Raw genomic sequence first — 24,909 nt, 5'->3', positions numbered from 1 at the left:
GGTTTACGCGTGATGTTCCATCCAGGGACCACAATGGTAAGTATTAACTTTAGCCGACGTATAGGAGGATCAATCAGCAGCTGAGAAGAAACGCGCACATGCGGTCACTCACCCCACAGTTTATCAGACGACGCACTGTAATAGCTTCAGAACTAGTTACTAGACGCTCTGTCCCGTTGATGTAAAATGGCGAAAGCGAATAGGTTTAATGTGCGCTGCACTTTGTGCAATGATATTTTCCAGAACGATTATGCTTCTAGGCATACGAAATCGAAGCATAAGGATGTTTATGAATCCGGTCGCATTGCACCAGTGGCAATAATTGTCGAAGAGTCAGAAAAAAAACAACGAACTATGGATGCATTTTTTAGTTCTTGTGCTTCCTCGTCGAAAAGACATAAAGCAGATCATGAGGCTTTGATAGTCAGCGAAGTGATTGAAACGCAACCGAGTGATGATGATGACAGTAAGATACTCATGAATCTATTATTACTTAGGCCTAATAATAAAATAATTATTGTTTATTTTCTTATTAAAAACACGTGATTTTAGTTTGATTGATACGACACTAATATAAGTCAAGCTTAAGTTGTCAATTTTAATTTAATAATATAGATTTTGAAGAGATGGTTCAAAATGAAATGGAGAAACCTAAATCCACTCTTGAAAGTAATAGTTCCGCCGACGACAGTAGTATAGAAGCAGAAGCAGGTTTTGATTTTGAAGAATAATATTCAGATACTGAAAATAATGAGGCAGATCCAGATCCAGCTGGGATTTTAGGTGAACTATTATAAGACCCTTAACATTGTAACAACATAGTCATACTCACATCAATAAAGGTTGAATGTTAATTATCAAATGTGACGTCATGATATATGCAACTCTCAATGCAATATCAAACATACCGCAATGTACCATTGAGTGTGTTGATTGGATGAGATTATAGAGAACCGATGAACATAATCAAATTTATTGTCAAATACAGTAATTGAAATTCGTATTTCAATGTTATACATGCAAACACATACAAAAAACTATATATTTAAATATGTAAAAACGGTATTTAATTTTAATTTGTCAATATTGTTGGTCAATCCATAAATGACGGTCAAACAACCGTAAAAGTGTTACGTTTATGAAGGTGTTGTTTTGATTTATATTTTCTTACACAGTGACTGATGAAGTAAAGCTACCAGTGACGGGGGGAAAACAAACGGCTGTGAGTGTACGTTTGGGCCCAAGTGACTTGTCGTTTTCGAAAAACAGTCAGCCAGTCCAACCTCGAAATATATCTTTTCCCTCCCATCTAATTGGAAAGCAATTTAGAGCATTTAATTCCTCTTTATATGACAAATATCCTTGGATTGAATACTCTCAATATGAAGACACAGTATACTGTTTTAAATGCCGACATTTTGGTGCAGACAAAATAAGCAAGTCCACTTTTTTAGTTGATAAGGGATATTGTAACTGGAAAAAGTGTTATGGAAATATAAGATCCAACAAGCTAATTGCAACATCAGTGTAGTTCTCCACATGCTGAAAGTGTCGATGCATGTGCACATTATAATGCCATCAAGTCGGGAAAACTAAAATCCATATCGGAGCTCCACAGTGATGCTTCTGCAAAACTCATCAAGGATAATAGGCACTACCTGCGTACATTATCGGAGATCTTATTGTTAACGGCCCAGCGTAAGATCGCACAACGTGAGACAGGAAGATCTTACCGAATACGCGACATAGATGTCAAGAACCTAAACTTCGGTCCTTCATGTGGAAACTTCCTTGCTGTACTATCATTAGTTGCAAAACACGATGATGTAATTGCAGAAAAGATTGGTTCTGGGCCGGGAAATGCCAAGTATACACATTACAGTATTCAGAACGCCCTTTTAGAAATAATGAAGGACATGATTCTTGAACAAATACAGAACGAGCTACACGAAGCCTGCTTTTTCTCCGTCCTCTCTGATGAATCAAAGGATACATCTAAGAAAGAGCAAGTGGTTGTCGCTGTTCGATATTGTTTCAAAAATGCAATACATGAAGAGTTTATTGGTGTCGCTGAAGCACAAAGCCTGGATGCTGATGGGTTATCAGACACCATCATTGATAAACTGATGTCAGTTGAAGCCAATATGAAGAATTGTATCGGGCAGGGCTATGACGGTGCCTCTGTTGTTTCTGGACATTTAAATGGAGTTCAGCGTAAACTACCACAGAAAACAGGAGCGGATATGGCATATTATGTTCATTGTTTCTGCCACAGATTAAACCTAGTAATTGTTGACGTCTCAAAATCAGTTAAGTGCATTTCTGACATGGTAGCGTTATTTAAGCAGCTTCACTCATTCCTTAGTTCCAGTACAGTACATGTTAGGTGGGAAAAGACGCAAGATAAGTATGGCTTAAAGCAAATAGAAATTGGTAGAGTGTCAGAAACACGCTGGTCATGTCAGGCAAAGCAGTTTAACGCTCTTTGGAACCGAATAGAAATAGTAATCGAGGTTCTTAATGATGTCATCGATAACGACAGTAATTCCAGTCGTATTACTGAAGCAACCGGTTATTTGCTGCAGATAGATCGTCGGTTCTTACGATACCTGTCTGTACTAAGACACGTTTTATCGAAAGCTAAGTTTGCATCTGATGTTCTTCAAACACCATCAAATGACTTGACACACGCTGTTGACCTCATTGGTACGCTAAAAGATGAAATGAATTACTGTCGGACAAGAGAACGCTGTCAGGAATTCTGGGACGCCGCAGAAACGATTGCAGACAGGTTGTGTTTGCCTGAAACAACGAGACCAAAACGGAAAGTTGCACCACCGACTGCTCTGCGTGCATACTATGTTGAAAGTAATATTGAACGGAGTGCTACTGATGGATTCGATGTTTTCGTCCAGAATGTATTCGAAGTCATTGATAAAATAGATGGTGAACTTAACAGAAGGTTCAGTGAAAAAAACATCTCAATAATGAAAGGAATCTCATCGTTGTGTCCAACATCTAATACGTTTCTTGAACCAGCTCCACTTATGGAATTTGCTCAACTTTTTAAAGCAGATACCGATGTTCTTAAAAGTGAATTAGTTACGTTCAAACATCTATTGGGACGTAAATCAACAGAACAGCAACCTCGATCTCTTCTCCAGCTACACGCATATCTAGAAGATTTGAAGGAAGCTTTTTTTGAGTTGGAGCGTATCAGTTTAGTGGCGTGTGCTTTGCCTGTTTCATCTGCCGAATGTGAACGCAATTTTAGTTCAATGAGACTAATAAAAAATGATTTGCGTTCGACAATGGCAAATTCTCGTTTGGACAGCCTCATGATGCTTGGAATACATCGTGACCGAGGAAGCAAACTTGACCTCAACACCGTGGTTGACAGATTTAAGGCAAAATTCCCAAAATGTAGAATTTCTCTTTGAGAAAACGGTTTGAAATAAATTAGTTTGATATTATTTTACACTTTTGTTTCTTCTCTTTTTAATGTCCTGTATGTCATAACCTCTGATTCCGAAAATGACCGGTACACTCCATTGCATGAAGGTGTGTCTATACCACGCTCATCACGTGTACAGACGAGGGGATTAACCGATTTGTACCTAATTTTACACGATTTCTCTTAAAACATAGAGTAATAAATATACAATTATACGATAATACAAGACCACAAAAATAAGCCTTTTCACTATGTATATATTTATGCATGTGATGAATAGGCATATTTATTTACTTTCGCTTCATTTTTAACATTTTTCGGAAAAGTTCGTCGGAAATCCAAATGAAATAATTGATTTGCACATAATTTTATTTGCATCTACCATAAAGAAATGACAAAACTTTCCTCCCCTAAATCCGATTAAAACGGCCTTGAGTTACGCTAAAACGCCGTTGCTTGAGGGGGCTTCGCCCCCTGGACCCCCACCGGGGGCCCTTGGCGGCCCCCAGGCCCCCAGCCACGTGATGCTCGCTCCGCTCGCATAGCCCCCGCGTCGGGGACGTCAGCCCCCACGCCAGAAAAATCCTGCCGCCACCACTGCGTCGCTGTCACCATGTCATATGGGTGGGGTGGTAGGAGGCAATTTACAATGAGCAAACACAACAACGTGGTTCGTTTCTAGTCGGCCATGTTACATCCGTGTACTTTTATTCGTGTATATTGTTAGACATAGAGGGCGGTGTATCGGTAATATATATTATCATGACAATAGGTCTTTGGAACATTCTCAAATTGCATTACTTCGTACTGTATTGCAAGGTGTTAAGTCAGCGAGATTGTGTCAAATAAAAAATTTGATCAATCTGTGTCCACAACTGATGCAACCAAGGCAATGTTAGATTGCCTTGATGCAATTTGAAGTTTAATATACTTCAGATAGACCTGGCTAGGCCATGAGTTTTTATAATATGTAGGTCGTTAGTATATAGGCACAACATCGCTAAAAAGTCCTAAACCCCAAGCCAGGCCTACTTCTGTCAAGATATTCTATTGAAATAAATGTGTTTTATTTTAACTTAGCAGCCATTATTTTACATTACTGCTAGCCTACCCAAGTAGGCCTGGCCTAGTCCTTTTATGTATTGTTCTTTGGACCGTTAAAAGCACTCATAAAAAAACACTATGGTTATATTATTATTGTAAAACTATAGTATGGCATTTTGAGGGCGTTAACTATATTATTTATTTTTATTTATTTATACTGGGCGACCTCTTCAGTCAGCGACTGGCCCAGTTATGATCAGTGGCTGTGATGTACTAATACACCGGGGTAATCCCCTACTCGTCTCGAAAGATGTACTAGGTTCTTTAAAGTGCACACGAGCTAGATGTGTACACTGGACCTACGGTTTATAGTCCTTATCCGAGAAGACTCGTTCTACCATCAATCAATCAATCAATCGTTCGATTTATATAGCGCCATTCCAACATTCATTGCTCATGGCGCTGTAGAAAAAATCAGAAAACGTGAGTTTTGAGTAGTGACTTAAAGTGACTCAATGATGATGTGTGTTTAATGTTCAAGGGTAGGTGGTTCCAGAGCCTAGGTCCAGCAACACTGAAAGTCCGATCTCCCCAACTATGTTTGCTCCTCGGAATGTCCAGTAGCACCTGATGACTAGATCTTAGTTCTCGCTTTCCCTTCTTGACTGTCAACAATTCTGAGAGATATTTTGGAGCGCAACTATTTAGGCATCGGAACACCTGCAGCAGGATCTTAAATTTAACACGTGACTCCATGGGTAGCCAATTTAACTCTTTGAACAATGGTGTGACGTGATCATACTTTTTGGCACACATCACCAAGCGAGCTGCCCAATTTTGCACCTTCTGGAGAGTCCGCAACTGCTTCTTTGGCAGACCATACAGCAGGGAATTTCCCATATCAAGCCGACTGGTAACAAAAGCATGTACAATCTGCTCTGTTGCACACTGGTTCAAGTAACGTCTGATCTTGGCGATGTTACATAAATGGAAAATAGCAGATCGGCAGATTTTGTTGATATGTGATTCCATGGTCATTTTACAATCAAGTTGTACACCAAGGTTACGAACTTCTGTTGATGGATTGACTAGCACGCCACCAATATGTAGGCCATAAAACCGGATCTTTTTTCTCTGCCGAACAGAACCAAATAGGATCACCTCGGTCTTTTCATCATTTAGCTTGAGGAAGTTGGAGCCCATCCATTTTCTAATCTCAGCAGTGCATGCTTCTAACCGTTTTACGGCGGACAGAAACTTGGCCTGGCAAGGCTTGACAGAAACGTAGATTTGTATATCATCTGCATAGAAATGATGACATAATCCGTGTCTTTGTATTATTTCAGCAACTGGTGCAACATAGATGGAAAACAGCTGTGGTCCAAGCACCGAACCTTGTGGGACGCCACATAATAGAGGACGGTCATCTGATGAAACATCACCAATGCAGACGGCCTGGGTTCTGTTCCTTAGATATGATGTAAACCAAGACAATGCTTGATCTCTTACCCCAATATCATGTGACAATCTATGAAGAAGCAGTGAGTGATCTACTGTGTCAAAAGCAGCCGATAAGTCTAGTAAAACTAGAATAACAAGTTCTTGATTATCTATTGATGTCAAAACGTCATTCTGAACACGTAGAAGCGCTGTCTCCACACTGTGGTTAGCTTTGTATGCTGATTGGTAAGTTTCATGGAGGTTGTGATTTGACATATGCTTAGAGAGTCTAACTGCAACAACACGTTCAATAAGCTTCGAAACAAAGGATAAATTTGAAACAGGTCTATAATTTTTAAGAACTTCTGGGTTGAGGCCAGTCTTCTTCAGCAAAGGCCGTACATGTGCTTTCTTTAAATTCTGCGGTACTGTGGATGTGATAAGTGAAAGATTAACTAATTTCATTAGCACTGGAACTATTACAGTAGCGCAATCCCTTAAAAGCCAAGTTGGAATAGGATCTAGCTCACAAGACTTTATCGGGGATGCCTTGATCAATTTCTCGATCTCCTCATCTGTAGTTGGTACCAGAATAGACAGTAGACAGCTTAAAGGAGCCCTTGTACTAAATGTATGCGCATCTTGGAGAACAGATTGAAAAAATCCTGATAGAATTTTAGTGATCTTTTCATTAAAAAACTCTGAGAAACGTTCAGCAAGAATACTGGTTGATTTACAGGTAGGTAATGGTGTCTTATTTCCTCTATGCAGTAACATGTTTACAATTTTGAATAATTGCTTCTGGTCACCTACAGCATTATTTACTAGAGCTGAGTGATATTCCAACTTTGCAGTATGAATATGTGATGATACACATTGGCGCTGATGTGTGTATGCATGCCAATCAGTTTCGAGACCTGTCTTACGCCATTTCCTCTCCAGCTGCCTTCTTACTTTTTTCTGTTTTCGTATCTCATCAGTATACCATGGAGTTTGCGGTCGAATAGTCACCAGACGTGACTTAGTTGGAGCAAGTTTATCAATGATTGAACGCAATGTAGAGTTGTACATACATATAGCATCATCAATGTCACATGGAAGAGATACAGTCAGTGTTAGTGGTAGTAACTCGCTGACAACAGAGTCAGCACAGAGATTCTTGTAGTTACGACTAGAAACTATTTTCTGAGTTGGCGGCGATTTATTTAACTGTAACTTACAATGTACGGCTGAGTGGTCAGATATATGTGGGATGCCCACATTGACATCAGCTAGAAAAGTGTCAGTTGATTTGGTAATAAGCAGGTCAAGAGTATGACCTGCCTCATGGGTTGGTTGCTTAACATGTTGAGTAAGATCATAAACTTTAAGAAGGCTCATAAACTGCATAACCTCCCTATTCTCGGATTTGTCAAGGTGAAAGTTGAAATCCCAGGCAATGAGCAAGTCGGAATGTACTAATGCAATGGTATCAAGCATGTTAGAGAACTCATTGAAGAAGTGTGAGACGGTGAAACCATTTTTCTTGCTAGGTGGAGGACGATAGATAACTATGATTCGCAGTGTTCGAATTCTGTTACTAAATTGAATTCCCAACGATTCAAAAGTACTACAGTTAGGTAAGTCCAGAGAGCGTGTTTTTAGACCAGCTTTGTACATGAGGGCGACTCCCCCATGACGACCATATGTTCTAGGAACATGGTTAAACATGTAACCATCTGGAGTTATGCAGCCAGCAGAAATCGAGTCATCATCACGCAACCATGTCTCAGTTAGCGCAAAAATGTCCAAATCGTTATCTATAATGTGCTCAAATATTGAAGTGGATTTTCCGGTTTGATTCGGATCACAAATTGATCTTGCATAAAGTAAACAAAAAGAAATTCCAGTTTGTGCACTGCTTGGATTTGGGATGGATTCTTGAAAAAATGATATGTTTTGCTTTCTCCGCTTTGATGCGCCGCCACGGCATCCCCGTCTCGTTCGTTTTTTAATGTTTAGTCCAAGCCTACATATGTAACTCCAAGTAGATGAATCCAATCGGATAGATTTCAAACAGCTAGATATGCTGTATAATACTTTTGATGTGTAGTTGTACATTGAACCAAATAAATAAATAAATGGTGAAGAGTACACATTCCTAGCTAGGCTAAAGAATGTTAGCATAGCAGCACAAACAACAACAAAGCAGATAGGCACACAACAGCCTACACAGCCTATGCTACAGAACAATAACAGCTAAGACAATGGTAGCTTAGGTAAGCTTTTAAAACAGCCTAACACACAGTTCAGGTACAAAATCTCTGATTAATATACTGTTCATGCAAGTCACTAAGATGATACCATGTATAAATAACTTTATATACTGGTGAAATAAGTGTAATAAGCGTATAAATGCGATCAACACTGTGCTGCCAGAAGCGCTCAGTGCGGCATCATATGACATACCACCAGAACCCCTGCCGATGTTATGGCTACGTAATTACGGTTCCACTGTCTTCCACTTTACAATTAAATATTTTAACTTGTCCCTCGAACATAAAAGTGAATGTATAATATTGTCACACCCTGCCTCGATAAAACGTGTTGACATGAGTGATGGAAATAAAAATCTCTGTAATAGCATGTGGTTTCAGCAACACGCAAACTTCTCCCCTGAGCAATGTGCCAAAGACATTTTTGACATTCCTTCTATTGAACATAGTGTCTCTAATTAGTATTCTATTTCACAAACCTTACTATTTGCTATGTAATCTCTATTGACAACAAATAACATTTAAACGAACACTTGCTAGTATACCTTCTGTCAGCCTCTTCTCCATCACTGGAGTTAGTGTTTCCGTTCATTAACTGGTTCGGCGTCCACTTAATGGTTAACAAGTCAGCTGATTGGTGTAATGATAAGTACCCTGGAGTTTGTCCAACATCTTCCTTCTGTAAATATATTATTTGTTTAATACAAGGTATGCATCCACATGATTAAAGCAATTAGTAAGGTAATGGACAAATTAAAAAGTGGTAAGATGAAAGAACTATCCGCTAGCCTATGCAAAATCACCGCTGTCAATCATACACAAACGCCCTCTTTGAACACCATGGTGATATCGTCAATATACTATAAAATCAACTTAAACTGCAATTCCTGTTCTCGGATAGTCAGCTGTAGATATTTATTCATTTATTTTGTAACATCGTCATGACAGGAGACATTGTACCTTTCATCAAATGCTGATGCAAGTCTTTCTCTTTTATTTGTACATGGTATGTGGAGTATATGAAAGTCCCAAATTTACCCATTCTTACTTAAATTAACAAAAATAATGATCAATCAATATGATAGATTATCTTTATTAATCGAAAGAAAAATGAAATCTCAACATTGGACTTACTGGTTGAACAAGAACATTATTTTTCCCATACAGTAATGTTGCTCTTGAATTCTGATGTAGTGATTCTACATAATCTTTTGCTGACATCTGAACACAGTTATCACTATTACTGGTTGTCATTTTTCTCGACTGCATATAAAAACACATTTTCATTTAATATTTTTCAATTGTGAATGTATATTCAAATACTTATATAATCTTTCTAAGAATATGTTCTGTAAAACACAATTAATAGAACAAAAAACAGGAATTATGGCTAGCTAATTTACAAAAGCAACATTTAACATAATGTAACGATACGATAATGAAATCATCATCTTTTACCTGTACATATAAAAATGGTTGTATAAATCTATACAGTTGTTCATTATACAAACGTTTTTGAACTAGGAAGGTTTTAAACTACTGGAGTGGATTGGGGGAGATGTAATGTACAGAAGTATCCAGAAAACTTATATCATACCCTCGCAATTTTTCGGCAGACAAAACATGGTTAATTAGGTAAGCATTGCACAGTCCTCATTCACTAAAGAGTTATGAGAAATTCAATTCTATAGCGAACTGACTAGTAGTTTTACCTTTGAAGAAAATTGTTTATCAACACAAGACAAAGGCAAAGGCATGTAAATATTACAGAACAATTAAACTTGAGCTGAAGGTCAAGATTCCCACAAACATGGAATGAGTAACCGGCCAATATGCTAAGACAATTTAAAATCCTAGATTTATATTGCATTACATTCAATTATGGGCAATATAGTGTCTATAAAAAGGGCCTTGTCATGGAAACCTGCAATTGTTGAATAATCTAGAGCCAATTTATACTAAATGTGTGATTGGTGTGTTTACTCTACAATGTAGTATTGTATAATCCAGCTGTGTAGTGATTAATATGCAAAGATGCATGGTAAGTCGTATTGTATAGCTACAGGGAGAGGTTTAGTTAGGTACTTGGAGCAAGCAGCCAAGCATGTTGTTGTTGCCGGTGTCTGGAACTACAGTGTTGGTAAAAGTATCACATTGTGGGCGAATCCGTAGAGCGGTTGTGGAATCCATTCTTTAGTTAGCTGATAGTTAACAGTGGCCTTCTGTGGCCAAAACAAATGGAAGACTCCTAATTTTTCAGCAAAAATACCAGGTTTTTGTATCAACGGAGTCTGGCAAAAATAGAAAGACAACTAGATTCGAACTCGTCACTATGGACGAGTTAGGTTATCCGCAGCGCAAACGCCACGTGCACATCATACGTTAGAATATTGCGCACAGAAAAACTATTATGCCATTGAAAAAATGTTAGTGTGCTCTCTATTTTGTGTATATACAGTGTACACTACTGTATACGTACTACATACAGTGTAGAATAGGTGAAAATAAGTGACCAAAGTTATTGACGCTTTTGCACATGATTACGTCATAAAAATGTTTTAAATGGTAAATCATGCGAACAATAATTGATTTACCTAGACAATATAGAAAATTGGGGGGAAATGGAATACGGATAAGTAGAGATGTGCTCTATTAAATGTGATGAGCTATGACAAAAGAGACAAAAATCCTATATTTTATATTCGAGTGGCCATACGATGATGTTACAATGTCCGGTTAACCATATTGATGCATGATCCGAAATCTACAACTCATCTACTTCCATAATATGTAATAACCATAACCATGTAGTTTAGAAACTATGACTGTTTAAAAAAAGGCATAATTTTGACGAATGTTTAAACTTTTTCATAAAAAACGCGCGTGATTTTAAGTCGAAATTATTTGAAAGTTGGTAAAATTACTAGAAAATTACATAAATCACACAAAAAAAGATGATTTTAGTGCTACGTGCAAAAAAATTTGCGCTCACGTGGGAATTTTTGACATACTTAAATTACATGAAACGCGTAGAAAGTAGATTAGAAATTGATTTTTTGCATTTTAAATTTTCTGTGAAACATGCCATTTTTAATCAATAGAAAGTTTACCAAGTGCGGATAACCAATTAATGCAGCAACTATACAACGTCAGGCTAGGTATATAGCTAGCACCGATGTTTACCAGCTAGGCCTACAAAACTAAGCCTAACTAGGCTAGGCCTAAAGACCGTCCATGAAAGGTCATTCGCCGCGAGCTACTTAAGTAGTGCATTGTTTCTCACTTTTTATCATAATTTACCATAAAACGTACATTTAAGACAAGGAATGACCTGGTTTAATGTTTTGAAAGTAATATATATGTATTATTTTTACAAAACGTCACAAATTGTAGTTAAGGGGTCTTTAATCATTGTATTGTGATGGGAAGTGTTGACTTAATTGCATGGAACTTTGGGTTATTTTATTTTTAAGGCCGTCTGTTTATTAGTGTTTGGTTGTTTTGGACGGGTGCTGAATGACTATCGTCGGTCATCATCATGGACTAAAGATTGTCTCCAGTTGAGGTTGCCGATGGGTACCGTCAAGCCAAGGTTCTGAGCAGAAGTATGAGTGGAGCTGTACGCATCGAGAATGTTGTTTGGGGTGCAGTGAAATCGATTGGTAGAAGATAGATGAGCGGAGATGTACGTGTCTAGTCTGTGATTCATTTATAGCGAGTGGTAGATCAAAGACAGATGAGCGGAGATGTACACGTCTAGTCTGTGATTCATTTATAGCGAGTGGTAGATCATAGACAGATGAGCGGAGATGTACACGTCTAGTCTGTGATGCATTTATAGCGAGTGGTAGATCAAAGACAGATGAGCGGAGATGTACACGTCTAGTCTGTGATTCATTTATAGCGAGTGGTAGATCAAAGACAGATGAGCGGAGATGTACACGTCTAGTCTGTGATGCATTTATAGCGAGTGGTAGATCAAAGACAGATGAGCGGAGATGTACACGTCTAGTCTGTGATGCATTTATAGCGAGTGGTAGATCAAAGACAGATGAGCGGAGATGTACACGTCTAGTATGTGATTCATTTATAGCGAGTGGTAGATCAAAGAAAGATGAGCGGAGATGTACACGTCTAGTCTGTGATTCATTTATAGCGATGAGCGGAGATGTACATGTCTAGTCTGTGATTCATTTATAGCGAGTGGTAGATCAAAGACAGATGAGCGGAGATGTACACGTCTAGTCTGTGATGCATTTATAGCGAGTGGTAGATCAAAGACAGATGAGTGGAGATGTACACGTCTAGTATGTGATTCATTTATAGCGAGTGGTAGATCAAAGAAAGATGAGCGGAGATGTACACGTCTAGTCTGTGATTCATTTATAGCGATGAGCGGAGATGTACACGTCTAGTCTGTGATTCATTTATAGCGAGTGGTAGATCAAAGACAGATGAGCGGAGATGTACATGTCTTATTTATCTTGCTGAGTCGCAAGTATAACCACAAACTTTTGTTTAATAATATTTATTGTGTCATTGATGGCCATGTTGTAATGATGTTACTGTTGTATATTGATAGTTGACAAACAAGTATTTATGGAATTCATTGATATGCTCAGAACGAGTTGTTACTCGTAGTAGATATACAGTATTAGAGAATCTATATATATATTGGGATGTGTGGTTCAGATGAATAAATACTTGGATATACACTTGTACTGTGTATGCGAGAACATCAAGCCCGAGTAGACTTTACGTTCCTTCAGCAAGTACTGTGTACCTAGATGTAGAACTAACCGTTATGGGAATTCAACTCTTCCTAGTGTAATAAGACTTTTAAATAAATAATAATACAGTAATTGTATTGATCCTTGGATTATTGACATTATTTAATTTAAATTTTAAGAGGACTTTATTAATAATTAAATAATGAATAATTTTAAACTTGTATATATTTCTGAATTTCTATTAATTTGATCTAATAATAATCATTAATTTTAAATTTGTGCATATTATATTTTTGTATGATGTTTTAATTGGTTTTGTTTTTATGTCAATTTTAGTATAGGCCTATTAGTTTTATATCTTTATCTCGGTTTTTTTTGTTGTACCTTTTGTAAACTCATAAGATTTTCAACTTTTGTTGCATTTTGAGTGTTATACCAAATAAATAAAAAAAAAAATAAAAAAAATGCGTACTTCCATTTGTTTCACACGTTTAACTCGCAGGCACAGGTAGACCAGGCTCACACTAGATATTTGTGACAGGCTTTACTTAACTTTACTTAAAGTAATTGTAATTTCAAGTACAGCTGTATAAATTAATTAACAGCATGATGTCGTTGATGTACACTGTAGGTGGGCTATTCTGTTTAGGAACAAGTTGTTTTTAATCTATAAAATAAATATAAACATGTACAGTAAGGGCAAAATTCGGTAAATCACACGTTACTTCTAGAATGTTTAATCTATGGTATATAAAGTTGGTTCGTATTTTCGGTACTGATTTTAACCACCTAATGTTATCTATTAATGTAAGTGATTAGTGGAGTTAGATAATTAGATATTGACAATTAAAAAAACAAATTTGCTCCAAATAACATTTCCGATCATGATATACACTTTCTAATGAATGTCCATGCTGAAAAATACCCGCACACATTAATACAAGGATGCTTCTACGATAATTGCTTTTAATAGCTGAAAAATGGTTAAACAGCTCGAGTACAGCATCATAACAAATTGAAGACAAACTAACAGATGTAATATATGTTTATACAAACGTATTGCTTGGCGATGAATGAACATTCCAATCTCAGTAACCATTATTATTATACTGTATAACAAAATTAGGTAAATGTATAGATTAAAAAAACAGAATTGCAATAGTAAGTTAAAAGTAGTAAATAACAAATTTTGACAATACATTAACCATTTTTGGTCGCCATTTGAAGTTCTTACTGTTAGTGTCGGTAGGCCTACTGTTAGATACATAAACACATACTGTATACAAATAAACTTTATTACTGAGAGTTGCTTCTCAACATTTGTATATAAATTAAAAATTACAAAAAATATAAACTTTGGTGTATCGTTACATGCTACTTTATTATTTCAATCGACTATGACAGTGACAGTATCAACAAAGTATTAAATCACAAATGTTATACTTTTTTAGTGTTACATTATTTATAAAACATGAAAACAAATAAATTTCATTACTGAGTGGATATCATTAGTGACAATTTTCTCTTTTGGAAGCCAAAAGTAAGTTAGTAATGTCATGAGACTATATTTACCAAGGAAGGAAGGAGGAATAGGGCTGATCAGCATTGAGGACTGTGTTAGGAAAGAGAGTAAGTCATTGCATGGCTACCTAAAAAATACTACAGAGTAGATGCTGCAATGAAGAAGGTGTTAGATGAAAAAGATAATCTTATAGAGTATCAGAAGGAGGAAAGATGAAAAAAACCATGGGCTGGAAAGAGAAAGCCCTACATGGAGAGTTTGTGCGACAAACAACAGATGTATCAGGAGAAGATTCTTGGAGATGGTTTAGGAATGGTTTTTTAAAGAAGGAGACAGAAGGTTTGATACTAGCTGCTCAAGAACGAATGCGATAAAAGTAGGGAGCGTTCAGATGTCGGCCATCCTGGGAACAGCACACATATTGAGGAAGGTGTTATGTCTCTAAGCTGTGGGAAGCAGTTGAGACACGACCAACTAGCCAGAAGAACACTAGAGATAACCGATAAATAATAATAATAATAATAATATCCTGGATTTATATAGCGCCTATTGTTGTGAAACCTCTAAGCACTGAACATTACCCCGGTCATTTTTTTGCATCAAACACGTATGGAAACATACTCCCATAATACAGCTAGTAATCAGCGCAAAGTTGTGTCTTGATGTAACCGGGTACCCATTTATACACCTGGGTGGAGAGAGGCAAACGTTAGTAAAGTATCTTCCTTTTAAATCTCTTTTACTCATTTGGTGGCTCTGAAAGGAACCGTTTGGCTTGATACAGGATACAGTAGGCGGTTATAAAGGCTCAATAGGTGGAACAGGTAGAAGAGCTGGGTGGAAATGCGGTAGATGATTGTGAATGGGTTGCATTGGTAGAGGTGCTGGTCTTCTGCATCCCTCATCGACGGAAATGATGCATCTTTTCCAAGGTTGCATCTGGTTCATTCATCAAGTATCGCAAGGTATTTTAGCACTCCTCTTTTACATGTATCATCTATCTATCATCATCTATCTATCATCTGTCATTAATCAGAATCAGTATCATTTCATTTCATGCCCAAAGGCTTTTATTCAATAACTAGGCCACCGGCATAACATATCGTATGACACCAATAGTACAATCAACTGATAATGAGAATCTTCCACATTCACTCATGATAGCTTCATTGGGTGCTGATTTTCCAATTCCTAAAATATACCTGCAGAATCTAATTTGAAAATCATCAATAATTTGTATATTATTTAATCCCCATATTTCACTGCCATATAAAGGTAAAGGTAAAGGTATTTATATTTGTCCTGAGGAAATTCGGATTAGGCCCTCCACGGACCCACGGCAGCCAGCATTGCAGCGCCTACCAGTTAGCACACCGGGAGACAATCCCCTACTTTTTTTCAAACAGTGTACCAAGTTCTTTAATGTGCACTGTTAAGTACACGGGACCAACGGCTTTACATCCCATCCGAAGGACGAGGCAATGAGAGTAAAGCATCTTGCCTAAGGATGCAATTAGTATGGTACAGATAACCTCGAACCCATGCCTATCACATGCTAGTCCGATATTACCATTACACCATCACTCTCCAGTATATACAGCACCCGCCATGATTTCTAGACGGTCTCCCATCCAGAACGCAACCGGGCCCAACGTTGCTTAACTTCGGTGATCTGACGAGAACCGGTGTTTCAATGCAATATGGCCGTATATAAGATAATTGGGATGATCTTCACATCAAATAAACGATTCCAAATATTAATTTTTAGCTGACCAAACTTTTCTTGTATTACATTTTTTACAGTGTGCAGTTTCTTTGTCTGGCCTTTTCCCATGTTCCTGTAAATTTGAATGTCGCACCTAAATATTTGAATGATTTTACTATTTCAATTTCTTATCTGTCCATCTTTCACATCTTTTTAGTTTTCCACCATTCTTGAATACTACAATTTAACTTTTTTCAACGTTTACTGTGTCACTAATTCGTACCAGATCGTCTGCATATAACAACTGGAAATGTTTGACATGTCAAGCTTTACTTAATGATCTAGCTCAATGACCTTTTGTTTAACAAATGTTTGATGATCACCGGAGCACGCTGTACCACGAGTTCCAAATTTGAGCAGGAAGTAGCTGCTAAACAGATCTGTAATCGACCCCTCGCGGAATATTGACCACGACATGTTTTTTTTCCGAATATTTTCCATGGACAGTACGCATACAAGGGTAGATCAGGTTGTGTTGATTTCTACCAAAGAAATGAACCATTGAATAAAACTTTACACACATAGAACATTATAAACTGAACATACAATAGTACAAAATATGATGCATGATGATTGTGGAAACAACTTGAAAAAAAATCTGTCAAAGCAATAGCAAACTTTAAATTGTGTTTAAAAATTAAACAACAGTAACAAATAGAGATTATCAGGTTGTGTTGATTTCTACCAAAGGAATGAACCAACGAACATTTCTACATCTATGAAGTGTAGTAATTTAAAATATTATTAACAAAAACATACTTACTTAATAATAATAATAATATTTATTCGGCAAAAGTTCATAAAAGTACATTTTACAATTCATCTTGCCAGGAGCAAGTAATAGGCATGAGCCCAAACAGAAAACTGCTCTTACTCCATCATTACTTATAAAATACAAAAATAACAAAACTAAGTAGCACAAATTAAGTCAAAACAAAACAAAACAAAGTTATAATGAGATACACCAATTAAAAATAAGCTGCATTGAATAAACAGTATAAACAATTACAACTTAATATTTTGAGATCAAATGTTTGGTGAGTTGGGCTTTAAAGTCTGAAATTGTAGCACATTGTTTAATTTCATTGGGAAGTTGCTCCCATAATCTAGGGAAAATGACAAACGATGAATTTAAAAATGTATTGATCTTAGCCTTCCAATGTATTAATCGACCCTTCACACCTCTCACTTGATCTCACAAACTCATTAAAGGATGAGGGACAGAGGCCATGCATTAATTTAAAACCTAATGTAAGTCTATATAAATATATCTTCAATACAAAATATTTAGGGTCTTTAACCTATATAAATATGAAGTATTCCAATTTCCTTCTGTTCTGTACATAATTATTCTAGTGGGCTTTCTCTGAACCCTTTCAAGTCTATCCATATGCGATATTTTAGTAGGTGCCCACATACAACAACAGTAAGTCATAACAGGTAATATTAGTGCTTTGTAAAGATTTAGCATTGCCATCCAAGACATTGCTTTACTGCATCTTGAAACAAAACCAAGAAGTTTGCTTGCCTTACTACAAACATAATCTAGATGAGAGTGACATGTTAATTTACTGTTGATATATACACCAAGTAGTTTAGTAGGCAAGATCAAATTCTTCAAACAAGTACTTTATATTAAACAGTTGGGTAAAAATACAGCAATACATTTGCATTTATTGTCTGTTTAAGCCTATAATGCCAACAGAATAGATTAGATACATACTGTTAAACCAGGTCTTCTTGGAGATGTAGAGCCTGTTGTTCCGCTATGAATGCGATGTCGTTGTACTAGTTCATCTGCTGGAGGGTCTGTCCAATAATGATCAGGTGTTTTCATTTTTGAATAATCCAATGCACATGGACCAACTAAAATAAATCATATTCAAATCATTATTCGCCAAGAACTTAATATTATTGTTAATACAGTAGTGAGCTTTCGCATTGGGATGGTAGATGAAAGGAGATGGGAATTTATACAAGATTAATCTCTGCCTGCGTATAAGCTAACTATACTCAGTTTCATTCATTATTATCATGAATGTATTTGATATTATTATATATTTTGATTTAACGTTCAGTCTGAAAAAAAAACAAGAACATTCACATCATTTTAAAATTGTTCAACAACAAAATATGGTCGATCAGTACAAAGCAAGTAATAATAACAACTAGAATTTAATTCGTCACTTTGACGAATTACAGGTGATCATTTTTATCATTTTAATGAAATTAATGTTTTAAACATGCATGTATGTTAACATACGATCGTAAAAAGTTGATGTACGCCATCCTATGACATGATGCATATACAAGTATAGTGCTGAGTTGTACCATATATATATATGTGTCATATATAATAGAGAGGTTTCGCAATCTTACGAATACGATAACGAAAACGGATACGTCACGCACACGTATTCGTTTTCGTAAGCCAGTAAAAATCTGTTTTGCATGGCAACAAAATATTGAGGGCGCCGTCGAAAATATGACTGCGGTAAATGTGAGCGAAGCGCAGGTACGTGTTGCTTGGCTGCCTAGGCCTAGCGTAACATCAAAGCGAGTGAAGACTTTAAAAACTGCTATTTATCAAAATTGACCTGGCATTTTAGTAAATTACTTTAGTAAATTACTTTCAATAAATCTATAATTATATTATAATCATGAATCATTCATGATTCAAATGCAAAATGTGCAAAATAGATCAAAAACTATACTCGTTTTGTAGTTACAAATATGACTGGTGATATTCGTCAACACAAATACGCTTTACGAATATGAAATGGGGATCAGCTCAAAAGTTTCACAAATGTGTGACGTATCCGTTTTCGTTATCGTATTCGTAAGGTTGCGAAACCTCCCTAATATGTACAGTATACTGTATATCATCATGTTCTAATTTTTTTGGTATGATGACGTTGACAATTTCGAAAGATAATGAAATTTAGCATGTAGATGAGCAGTGCACGCTCTTTAAAATTGTTATAAATGTGACGAAAGAGATTAAAAAACTACTTAAATTCAACTGGCCATATCATAATGTCACAACATCCGATAGGCTTAATTTTTATGTGAATTCACATCTAAATTTCATCAGCTGTCACAATGAATTAAAATCATCAAGGTCACCTTTAATTCTGAAGAGCTGTGAGATATTAAAATATATGCTGAAGGTGAAATTACTCTACCCACGTTAGTTTTTACGCATGATGACGTCATCAAACGAAAAATAGTGATAAAGATAATTAATTTAGCAAGCACATACTGAAATGTGAGCGAAAATTGGGTTCAAATAACGGAGATGCGCTCTATTCAATGTGATAACCTACAAAAATAGATAAAAAATCCTAATTTTTAAATTGAAGTGGCCATTTGATGACGTCATGAAATTTTGTACATCAAATGTGTACATGGATTTTTAAGTCGGAATGGACTCAAAATCAGTGAATGTACTAAGGATTGTGAGTAGAATGTGATTTATACATCAAAATTTATTTTTTACGCTTATAAGAACCACGTGCGCAAAAACGTGTTTTTGCACAGTAAATTTTTTAAACATGCAAATGGCCTAATTCATGCTCTAAATTGATCATGATAAGGTGTCTAACATTAGATCTGAACTTGATCAAATGTGCCATATAAATACAGTAATGATAAGAATGATAATGTATACAATGTCGGTCAAAACGAAATCTTAAATTCTGATAATAATATCCTTATTGATAAAGTAAGTAAGTGTGTAAATATGTTAGATACTTTTGTAAAACTGAACGAGGAAGATGTTAGGAAAATCATCACTAAACTTCCTAATAAAACAAGTCCACTGGATCCTATGCCCACTTGGTTATTGAAACGCTGTATTGATACATTATTGCCGAGTATCACGTCCATTGTTAATAATTCTGCAGGGATATTTCCTATTATCCTTCGTCAAGCGATTATTACCCCTTTGATTAAGAAACCAATTTTAAATCCTGATGTGTTTAAAAATCACCGGCCTGTCTCCAACCTCCCAACGTTAGGTAAAATAATTGAATATCCTGCAGTCTCTAGTTTTAAAGAGCATCTCCAGATCAATGATCTTACTGAACCGTACCAGTCTGCATATAAATCATCTCATAGTACGGAAACTGCCCTTTTGCGGGTTAAGAATGATATGTTAAATGAACTTGACAAAGGTAAATCAATTATGTTGGTCCTACTAGATCTCTCCTCTGCATTCGACACCATAGACCATGACATCCTTGTAAATCGTAGAGTGAATTTGTTAATTCCGGTACTGCATTAAACTGGTTTGCTAGTTACCATCATGAACGTGTAAATAGAGTCTGTGTCCTAGGTGAATACTCGCAGAATCATGTTTTGAGATGTGGTGTACCTCAAGGGTCCATCGTAGGTCCATCTATCTTTACTATGTATGCGCAACCTGTTGCAGATATTATTAGGCAATTTGAAGTAGCGTATCACATATATGCTGATGACACACAGCTTTACGTTAGCTTTGATTCAAAGTCGGAGGAGGATATTTCCGCTGCTAAGTTTAAACTTACCGAATGCATTACTGAAATACGTTCGTGAATGATGATCAACAAACTAAAGCTAAATGATTCAAAAACTTAGTTTTTCTTGATTTCATCTAATAGGCTATATCCCAACTTGATTTGAAAATCGGTGAATCTATAATCTCCCCATCCAGTAAGATTAAAAATCTTGGTATCATGCTTGATAACCAACTTTCTATGAAAAATCATGTTAGTACATTGCATAGTAGGGTAAACTTCCATCTTCGTAATTTGAGTAGGATTCGGTGTTTCATAGACCGCTCTACATGTACACATGCAGTAAGATCTTTAATTCTTTCCTGACTGGACTATGGCAACTCTTTGCTCGGTGGATTGGCTGTTTCAGACGTCCGACCTTTGCAAACACTGCAAAATAGCGCTGCGTGTCTTATTTTTCAAGCTAGCAAGCGCACCACTGCGTCTCCTCTCATTGGGGAGCTGCATTGGTTGCCTGTCCGAATTAGTGCATGTGTACAACTGTCTGTATGGCTCAGCACTTGGTTATTTACAGGACCTTATAAACAAACACCATTCTGGTCGGAAAGGACTTCGATCTACCCAAGACCATACCTGTCTTGCCATTCCCAAGACCAAGAGGTCATTTGGCAATAAGTGTTTTTCTGTCATCGGTCCTAGATTGTGGAATAACTTACTATCTTATATTCGTGAAGCCCCAAATATGCAATATTTTAAGAAAATGTTAAAAACCTATCTCTTTCCTAAATAATGTTAATGAAATTACGGTAACTTTTTGTATAGGCCCTCATAGTTTTTTAGTATATATATATATTTTTGTATTTTCATTCCTTTTTATATATTTGTTTTTGTAAGTATTAGTTGAGTATATAGTATTATCAATTGTGCAGCACTTTGGTCACTTGGAAAAGCGCTATATAAATCCAAATAAAATAAAATAAAAAAAAAAAAGATCACTCTGAAAAGCTTATTAGGACTAAGTTAAAGTATTTATATTATATTTAACTTTTTGAGATAATTCTTACACAAAAAGTGTACAGAAAGAAGAATAACAATACAATAACAATAGGTGATCATTTTATTCTAAATGATCACGTCCTAATAATAATGCTCTGCTCTCACAGCATTTATTTGGTCCAATAAAACATATAGGAAATTCGTTTTTGTACACTATTTTAAGAAACGAATAAATATTTGAGAACATTATACACACTATACAAAATTACAAATGGACGTTATACACAATAAATTACTTAAACGGAACAAAATTAGTAACGGTATTGTTGAAAACTGTAATTGACTTAGGGATAACTGATTTGGAATAACGCAGGTTGTTCGCACACGGTGGGATTGAAGTCGGATTAATGATGGAAGAAAATTATATTCTTTAAAGAGGGGATGAGAAGGTTGTGATAGGATACGCTTTACCATAGAGATCACAGTTTTGTCATAGGTTATTACTCCATAGGATAACTACCCTTTGGACAACTTCTTCGACAACTAACCCCATTGTTTGAAAATTTGTATGGTCCTATTGAGATAACTTTTTTGTCTTTAAACGGTTAAAAATGTGAAAAATAAGTTGATAATTTTTTTTGAGTAATTTTTGCGGCCCGCTATAAATCCCAAAATGCATTGCACGCAGTTTGATATTTTTGTTTTTCTTCTGTAATTTTTCAGCGAAAATACTGGATTTTCCCCAATTTGTATCAACGGAATCCGGCAAAAATAGGAAGACAATTAATGCAGCAACTATACAACGTCAGGCTAGATATATACTAGCATACGATGTTCGTACGTTACCGATGTTTACCAGCTAGGCCTACAAAACTAAGCTTAGCTAGGCTAGGCCTAAAGACCGTCCACGAGAGGTCATTCGCCGCGAGTTTCTCACTTTTTATCATAATTTACCATAAACCGTACATTTAAGACAAGGAATGACCTGGTTTAATGTTTTTAAAGTAATATATATGTATTATTTTTACAAAACGTCACAAATTGTAGGGAAGGGGTTTTTAACCATTGATAATTACTATGGAGTGGATGGGCATTGTCTTTGTCTTAATTATGCTACTAACTTTATCATAAACTTTAACGTTACAAACATCATCGATTAAAATTGTCTGATCAATAATTTTACACGCCTTATTTACTAACAACATTTAACATTTTTCAGGTCTGATTTCCTTAAGTTACTGAAACACACCAAACAGCCATATATCAAAACGATTCCACGTCCAACGATTCCACATCTTGTAGAGATGTTCCCATTAATTAATCAAAATCATACAAACGACCTAAAGCTAATTTAGATGTCCTTTTTTGTCTAAATTAGTACATATATCTCTCCAAAAATGTACTTACATCGCGAAAACCAGTCATAACATTCAATCATCGCGGCGGAAGTGCAAAATAGGTGGTGCTGTTGTATTTCAAATGCAATTGGCAGGGATCGATTTTTTAAAATTTACTAGCTAGACCACTGGGCTAGTTCATTGTGAATTTCACTAGTGCACTGGATGTTTCACTAGTCCGCTCATTGGTTAAATCAGTTGCACACGTGAATCAAAACGTAACTCTACTACTAAGTTCTTGTTAACTAATTATTATATTGTGGCACAGACAAAAATTAAGCACAACAGGTGAAGTTAATAAAATTATTTTAATTTCAGTATAATACCATAATTTTAGACAGGTCTAGTGCTTGGAAGATGATTATGTTTCAATTTAGAAATCGCTATCTTGATCACTCTCAAATTCATCTTGATCACTCTCAAATTCATCTTGATCTTCATCATCTGATTCTGGTTTATCTTTTTCTACTATCTGCATTTGATTTAAAGATATATTGTCCCCCTAAAAAAATATTTTTTTAAATTTTTTTGTTGAATATGTTATTTTAATGTCACATAATAGTTATTCAAAAAATTGGGTCTGAAAAAAATTTATTTACCTGAGAAAAATGTAATTTAAAGCAAAAAATGGTCAAATTTTCTGGAAGACAATGAGTTTTTGGGTAATTTAACTGTTTATTTTGTCTTTTTATAGGTGAAATAATTTTTTTCCCCGTTTTTTTTCTTATGGAAGTGAACAACTTCATTAAAACTGCAAAATGGCCTATTCAAAGTCCAATTTTAAAAATCTTTATTTTTCATGATTTTGGGGGACAATACATCTTTAAGTATCGAACTCCACCACTATTCCATAGGTTGATAACTGGTTATGGGATTATAATCAGTGATGGTGGGTAACTACATCATGATGACCATCTGGTCAGTCACCCGATCATCCTGAAGGGATGATCGGTACTTCGTCTTCAGTTGTTTCATTTTTCTGAAACGTCTATCTGCCTCAGCAAGCAACATGTTAATGCAAGTTCATCCTTTATTGTTGGAATGATTTCCTCCCAATATGCAATGGCTATCTTGTTGTATCTGAAAAGTAACAGAAAAATATTATTATGTGAAATAGCATTTAAAACAATAACGTTTGAATTTGTAATGTAACAAGATCTATACTGTACCTGGCATAGACTCGTTTTTGCAGCAAGTCCCATTCCACACTCAAGTCATCTAAAGATACATTAGCAGCATTCAAAGATGTGCTAAACTTCTGTGATACGAGTTTTACATCTTCATTGCCAAAATCAATTTAAAAGAAACAGATTCATTAAAAGTACAGTATTAATATTTCTAGGAAGCATTGCTGCAACCATTTAAGTGTAATAAATTCATAATACCCTTTGTTTCTTTCACATTAGCAGGCCAAAATGTAAAGCTGCTAATATGTAGAGCATGTAACGATCCATGTTGCATGTCTTGAAATCTTCCATCAAGGGTCAACTGGATATCAGAAATGATTTTTACAACAGAAGATTCAATGTCTCCAGACCCAACAAGGTTCTCTCCTTTACAACAACCATCATCATCTGCAATATTTTCTCTCATTATAAGACAGGAAGCCCAGAGACATTTGGTTAGATGAGCTAGGTACCAATATCTGACTATTTAAGTGTGTAGGGGGTCACTTGAAGTCAATGAAAATGGGGGTCTGCCGGGTACCCCCTGCTTCGTCTAGACCGGGGGAACCCGAAAGGTGCTAAATAATCGGCACCGGTCAGATGAGAGAGATACCACCTAATTTTACCACCATGGGATGCCCATT

At 36.0% G+C, this 24,909-nt stretch overlaps 2 protein-coding genes across 2 annotated transcripts in view; one reads left to right on the top strand and one right to left on the bottom strand.

Annotated features, from left to right (window-relative positions):
• LOC144858554 (small G protein signaling modulator 1-like) overlaps positions 1-24,909 on the bottom strand; it is a 195,265-nt gene that overhangs the window by 78,693 nt on the left and 91,663 nt on the right. Inside the window, exons 7-9 of the mRNA XM_078714687.1 lie at positions 17,934-18,076; positions 9,328-9,456; positions 8,739-8,872 (exon numbers count right to left, since the gene is read on the bottom strand). Of these exons, the coding sequence (XP_078570813.1) occupies positions 8,739-8,872; positions 9,328-9,456; positions 17,934-18,076 (406 nt within the window). The remainder of the gene's footprint in view (positions 1-8,738; positions 8,873-9,327; positions 9,457-17,933; positions 18,077-24,909) is intronic.
• Positions 15,147-24,909, top strand: part of LOC144858635 (uncharacterized) — a 199,756-nt gene continuing 189,993 nt past the window's right edge. Inside the window, exon 1 of the mRNA XM_078714730.1 lies at positions 15,147-15,153. The gene's annotated coding sequence lies outside the window, so the exon portion shown is untranslated. The remainder of the gene's footprint in view (positions 15,154-24,909) is intronic.

The sequence above is a fragment of the Antedon bifida genome, chromosome 2 (assembly GCF_963402885.1).
Source record: "Antedon bifida chromosome 2, ecAntBifi1.1, whole genome shotgun sequence".
Taxonomy (NCBI): domain Eukaryota; kingdom Metazoa; phylum Echinodermata; class Crinoidea; order Comatulida; family Antedonidae; genus Antedon; species Antedon bifida.
Note: the sequence above shows the minus strand (reverse complement) of the source record. Positions and strands in the feature narration are given on the sequence as shown.